The following is a 6,113-nucleotide window of genomic DNA, read 5'->3' on the forward strand; positions in this document are numbered from 1 at the left end:
CAGCTCCTGAGCCCACAGTGAAGGAACCCTTCCTGTTTCTATGACAGGCTTTTGACCACTTACTTTCCTCTACGCCATGCCCTCGTGTATGCTGGCGAAGCCCATTTCTCTTTCACCCACCGCAGTGCAGGAGGGGAGGGCCACACGCACAAAACAAACTAGATATTAAACTTAGTTTATTTTTCTACTTAACTTTTAATAAACGAGAAGGAACACAGTAGTCTTGTCTCATATAGAACATCTATAATACATAACAATCCATAAAGCCTCATGATGAGGTAGGAACAGCTTTGGAAATACTACACTCACAGAATACATAGAGGCTGGGAGCCGCTGCCGCACCTGAGCTCTGTCTGCTCCGCGGTCAACAGGATGAGAGCGCCAACCGCACGGATGGCCCAGAGGACAGGCAGCAGACAAAACCAGCACAAGAACATGGCGAAGAACCAGGCACACGACGCTCCACTGCGCCGTCTCAAGGCAGACCCGCATATTAACTCCATGTTACATTTGCCTCAGCATCTGTCTGCCAGATACCGAACCTTAATATTTTTGGTTTGAAAGTTTAAATTGATTAATATACAAAAGGCTCTCGTGCCAGTGAAGATGACTGCTAAATCTCCCAGGGCTTGTCAGTAAAGCCAAACAGGACCACCATACATACAGACATGTGTATATATGCAAAGCCCAGGACAGTTAATTACAAAGGCGGCAACAAACCCTTCCACCTTCCCCAGACCTCTTAACACTGTCATCACTTAGCTGAAACGCAGTATCCAAATAAATATTTTCTACTGTAGAATCCCTCCTTTGCTATGACTACCTTCAGACAGCAGGCTGAGGACATTTAGTGTCAAATAAGATCTGCCTGTAAAACATTCAGAGCCAGTTCACCTACCAGATACTTGACATAAGTTTTCTTTTCCCTCAAAACTGTCAGAAACTCAAAATACCAGAACGGTGACACGGCATACACACAAAAACAGCCTCCCAAGACCCTCCAAAGTGAACCTGATGGAAACCCTTCCTGTTCAAACTGCACATCTTAGGATAAAGTTATTCAACGTGTTCTGAATGTGAAGTAGAGAGTTTGAAGCTTGTTTCTCATGTTCTGGCCTGACTTCTACAATGTAGCTACCCTCCAGAAAAGAATTTCTTCTACAGTTAAAAGCGCCTAGTCCGTTGTTCCATGTTCCAAGGCTCGCGCGGCTTGGAAGGGTTCCTGGTTGAGTGTAGTTTGGGAGCACCTCACTTGGCTCTGATCAGCCAGGTCCACACTGACCTGCTCAAATCGGACAGCAGAGAAGCCTCACCCCTAGAGCTGATGCAGTGAAGAGTCCTAGTCCTGAAGAGATCAAGGTGGCTCCTCGCTTTCTTTTCTTTCAAGAAATAAGCTATTTTTGGAAAAGACACTCAAGTCCCACAACATTTAAATATAAAAACATGTTTTTTTCTTAAAGATAATGCTACTATAGCTAAAATGGGTTAGAAAGTGCATTGTAAAGAAATAAATACTTCTCTAAACCTCCCAGGTGAGCTGGCGCCATGAGCGCTGCTGTGACAAACGCCTTTGAAAAAAGCCTATGGTACCACTTAACCTAAGGCCACCACCACCCTAAAGTACTTCTGAGAAACGGAGCCACACAGCTCGCATTCCAGTTCCCCGGGCACCGTGGACACGGACCCCCTTAGAGCGTCCTGAAGGACAGCACTGGGTGCCACACTCTGACCTCGCTGTGCCACGGCGAAAGCCACCGAAACCTTCCGCACGGTGTCACTGAGACAGCCGTAGCTCGCTCAGATCTGTCATGTTTAAAGAAAACAGAAAAGCAAGCTTTTGCAAAATTCAAAGCAATCACCCACCAAGGTGAGCACACGCCAGTGAAGTACTGTGCAGGGTGAGGCTGGCCCAGCGGAGTAAGTGTGAACTCACAAACTGTGTCCCCAGAGTTCAATCTCATCACAAGGTCCCGCTGCTCTAAGCAGGCCCACTGCCAGCAACGGGCTCACCACACCAGGGACCACCCCTTCAAAAGGAACTGTTGGCCTAGAATACTTCTATTTTCAGATTATTAAGCAATGAGTTATTTCAAATCCCAAGTTATGGTTCCCAAAAGTAGTCAGCTATAAAAGTTATTGAAGTAGTCAGAGTACTTTGTCCCTAGAAAAATAGAGCTATACATAACTGAGAAGAATTAATCACTCTTTTGAAGACAAAAAATCTACATTTCCTACACCAAGCATTAACCTTTACAAGGAAAATAAAACTTAAAAATCTTCCAATGTTTGGGCTGGATTTGAAATCTGTGGCAATGGAAAGGCCATGGGTGACTTCCTGGGTGCAAAGTGCGGTATCTTGCAAAGTAAGCACAGGAAAAACTGAGCACGTTAAGACAGGATGGCTTAAACACCTAACATGACTTCTTTCTTGTTCATTTTGCTTTCTAAAATAATATCCAAATTGAATGAGCTATCCGATTCCTTTCTTTCAAGTCACTGGCTCTTGACAAAGCAAACAAACGGTGGCTGTGTGCAAGGGTGTTCAAGCCCTCTGACTGGTCACTGTCAAAGTTCAGACACAATTTAAGATTAGTTTGCACTTAACAAGCCAAGACTAAGTCTGCATTTTCAAAAATATTCCTGCATTTAGAACCTTAATTTAGCTCAGTATTGCTAACACCAGCCTTTGAAAGCTGGCAACGCTGGCAACCGTGTGCAGGCCAAAGAGCTGTGACCTCGGTGCTACCATATCATCTTTGCTGTCTTCCTGCCTGTCTTACCCCGCAAGCTCTACCCTGTGTAAACTGTAATTCATCTTGGGAACCACCTCACAGCGTACTAGGCTAGTGCTGGGCAGCAGACTCCAGGACAGTAAACTAATGTCACTTCCGCTGAACAGTCAGGAGCCACGCTGAAGACATGCTGCCATTATGCTCCGTTTATGATCTCAAAGGGCAGCTAACTCCCTAAAACATCAAAGGAAGCAAACTTGGTGACTTTAAAGGCCTAGCAATTATAATTCTAACAAATACTATAGAACTGGTGGGGGGAGAAAAGCAGAGAAATTCCAGTAACAATTTTATTTACCCCCTAATTTTTATCATGGGAAAACCAGGAATCAAATGTCATTATGTCGTATAAGGTACTTACTTTAAACAAAAATGTAACATAGTGTTAAAACTGGCTTTCAAAACGCTTACAGCATAGCTGCACTACACACCAATAATCCTGTCTGTAACGCAGAACTGCTACGCAGTCCTGTTACGTTCTCACAAAAATAGAATTAACTGTGCGACAGACAAGGACGTCAATTACACTGCTTGGCAAACTTAGTATTTCAATGGAGTCTATTTTCTCTTGCTGTTTAAAAGCAAAAGTCAAATATCACATCTTTTTCAGGACTCACAAAGATGATTCGGGCTGCTTTTTTGGCACGTTTTTAATCTCTATCACCACTGCAGGAAGGTTGCCTTCGGCTTTAGTCCTCCTGGGCTTCTTCTCCAGGTTGTCACTGGGTTCTGAACAAGACACGCTAACGGTCGTGCCCTTCTCTGCATCCTTTCCGGAATGGGCCTGCGGCCGAGTCCCGCAGCACTGCTTCAGAGCGCACTGCGTCCTGCAGGCCAGTTCACAGGGGACCACGCTTGATTTGGAGCCTACGGTAGCAAACTCGGGCTGGATGGTAGTGGCGTGGATTCCGTGATTGTGAAAGACGTCCTTAATGGTTTTGGCCACCTGCATGTAGGAGGCCGGGTCCTCACACTTTATGTGCGCAGTGGCGATGATTCTGCTTCCGGCCAGCTGCCACACGTGCAGCTCGTGGACCTCCTCCACCCCCTCCACGTCGCGGAGCTCTTTGACCAGGTGCTTGATATCGATTTGCTTGGGAACAGTTTGGAGGAGAATGAGAGCAGACTCCTTAAGCAACGGGTAGGTGGTGTAGAGGAGTATGCAGACCATGATGACACACAGAGTTGGGTCTAGGTAGAGAACCCAGCACGGCCCGGCCTCCCGAATTGGGGCCTGGGTGCTGTTCGTTATATCCAGGCCCGATCTGCAGTGGTCAGCAAAGCATGGGTTGATACAGACACTGTCTTCAGAACAGCCCTTCCAGAAAAAGTAAAAGAGCAAGGCATTCACTACCACGATCACGGAGCCCAAAGCGTCTCCAAGGACGTGCACGAACACGCCCTTCATGTTCAGCTGTCCGGCCGAGTTGTCTTCCACGTCCAGGTGCTCGGGCTGCTGGATCAGAGTTCCATTGACTTGTACGTCCACGGGGTCATCGTGTCTGGACTTCTCTGGCTCTACAACAAAGCAAGACAACTTTAATTACACACACCTAGGCGTTCAATGAGCACCTTGTCGCGGCGTCGTGAACAAGCTGGACCTTCCCATAAAGCAGTCGTGGTACGCTGACAGCCGACTCTCCCAGCTCTGCCAGGACTAAGAGCAGAGACCAACCTGCCACTGGTGGTTCCTCCTCGCTGCTCCCCAGCCCCTCCCCCCTGCCCTCCTAGTGGACTGGTGTCCTCAACACCCTGCTTCACTCTTCTGAAACATACAAGAAACAAAACTCAAGGCTCTACCGGCGGCTGAGGAAAGCCCTGTCTAACAGCCTGATCTGAGGTGCCGCTGGGCAGACCGGAGGAGCAAATGGCCTTCATCACAGAAGATTTAGTGTCTTGCAATGGGGGCTTACCAACCTACAGATACACAGCCTGGGGCTCTGCTGGCTGCCTGCTAGCCCTCGGGAGGCAGAGGCAGGGGGATCTCTGTGAGTTCCAGACCAGCCTGGTCTACACAGTGAGTCCAGGACAGCCAAGGCTACACAGAGAAACCCTGTCTCCAGAAGCCCAAAACAAACACAAGCTGAAGCTATCAATGAAGTTGTAGTTCTACAATACTCACTAAGCGGCCTTCAGTTCCCTCAGGTCCGACCGGGAGAGAAACCTCTGCTGTGCACCAACTGAACTTGGTAACAAGTTGCTATGCACTGGAGAAGTTAAGCTGCCTCTACGGGACTCAACCGGCAAGAAACGCGGGGAGGAGCGCACGACTCAGACATCGAGCGTGGGGTGCTGGCCGGCCCCTTCTCTTCTCAAGGCTCACTTTCCAAGTCTGCACCAGGAGCACACGTGCTCAAGATGGGAAACGCTATCAGAACCGCGAGGGGAGCGCCTCACCACCGCGTCTAGCCCCGCGGGTAAGGATGCAGGGCCCCGCCCGGTGATTTCCCCGGACTGGGCGGTCAGGGCGAGGAAACAGTGCCCGCCGTTCACAAAGGCCGCCCTCCGCCGGGCCCACAGACTCCCCCGACGCGTCATTGTCAAACTTGTCCCGTGGGCACCAGCCACCGCGCGGCGGCCCCCGGCGCCAGAGGGCGCCCCGGCCCCTCCGGCGCTCGCTCACCTGCCGGGTCCGCCTTGAGCCCGTTGGAGTTGCTGGTGTTGGCCACCAGCGTGTTGGTCTCCTCCTGGTCCGGCGCCCGGCCCGGCGGCGCGCCCGCCTCGGCCCCCGCGCGGGCCGCCTTACGCGCGCCCTTGGCGAGGTGGCCGTGCGAGTGGCCGTGGCCCGCGCCCTGGCCGTCGCCGCTGTGGTGGTGGAACAGGCACAGCCCCAGCACGTTGACCAGCAGCCCCGCCACGCCGACGCACAGCACGACGAGCGGCTGCTGCATCTCGTGCGGCTCCACGAAGCGCTCGACGGCCTCCAGCAGGATGGCGAAGCACAGCCCCGTGAGGAAGATGGCGTTCACCAGCGCGCCCATCACCTCGGCGCGGATCCAGCCGAACGTGTTCTTCTGCGTGGCGTGGGTCCGGCGGGCGAAGCGCTCGGCCACCAGCGCCACCACGAGCGCCAGCACGTCCGACAGCATGTGGAAGGAGTCGGACAGCATGGCCAGCGACGAGGTCACCCGGCTCACCACCACCTCCAGCACCATGAACATGAAGGTCAGCAGCAGCATGCACAGCAGCCGGCCGCGGTTGCGGCCCCAGCAGCCCATGGCGGCGGCGCGGGCGGGCGGGCGCGGCGCTCCGGGGAAACCGCCGGCCGCAGCTACTCAGGCGCCGGCGCTCGGCCGGGCGGGCGAGGCGGAGGGCGCGGGCGCG

General features: G+C 52.0%; 1 protein-coding gene across 1 annotated transcript; it reads right to left on the reverse strand.

Moving 5' to 3' along the window:
* Positions 1–159: 159 nt before the first annotated feature.
* Slc30a1 (solute carrier family 30 member 1) lies at positions 160–6,107 on the reverse strand. The gene is made up of 2 exons (XM_055609245.1): positions 5,413–6,107; positions 160–4,307 (listed from the first exon to the last, which is right to left on the reverse strand). The coding sequence occupies exons 1-2, from the start codon at positions 6,005–6,007 to the stop codon at positions 3,403–3,405; spliced, it is 1,500 nt and encodes a 499-aa protein (XP_055465220.1). The 5' UTR covers positions 6,008–6,107; the 3' UTR covers positions 160–3,402.
* Positions 6,108–6,113: the final 6 nt, after the last annotated feature.

This window comes from Psammomys obesus, unplaced genomic scaffold (assembly GCF_907164565.1).
Source record: "Psammomys obesus unplaced genomic scaffold, mPsaObe1.curated_primary_1811, whole genome shotgun sequence".
Classification (NCBI taxonomy): Eukaryota; Metazoa; Chordata; class Mammalia; order Rodentia; family Muridae; genus Psammomys; species Psammomys obesus.

Bases quoted from the DNA above. Each gene is read 5' to 3' on its own strand.
- Slc30a1 (XM_055609245.1), bottom strand. From the start codon at position 6,007: ATGGGCTGCTGGGGCCGCAACCGCGGCCGGCTGCTGTGCATGCTGCTG. The intron at 4,308-5,412 runs GTGAGCGAGCGC...GCTTTGTTGTAG, and splicing joins GCTCAAGGCGGACCCGGCAG to AGCCAGAGAAGTCCAGACAC.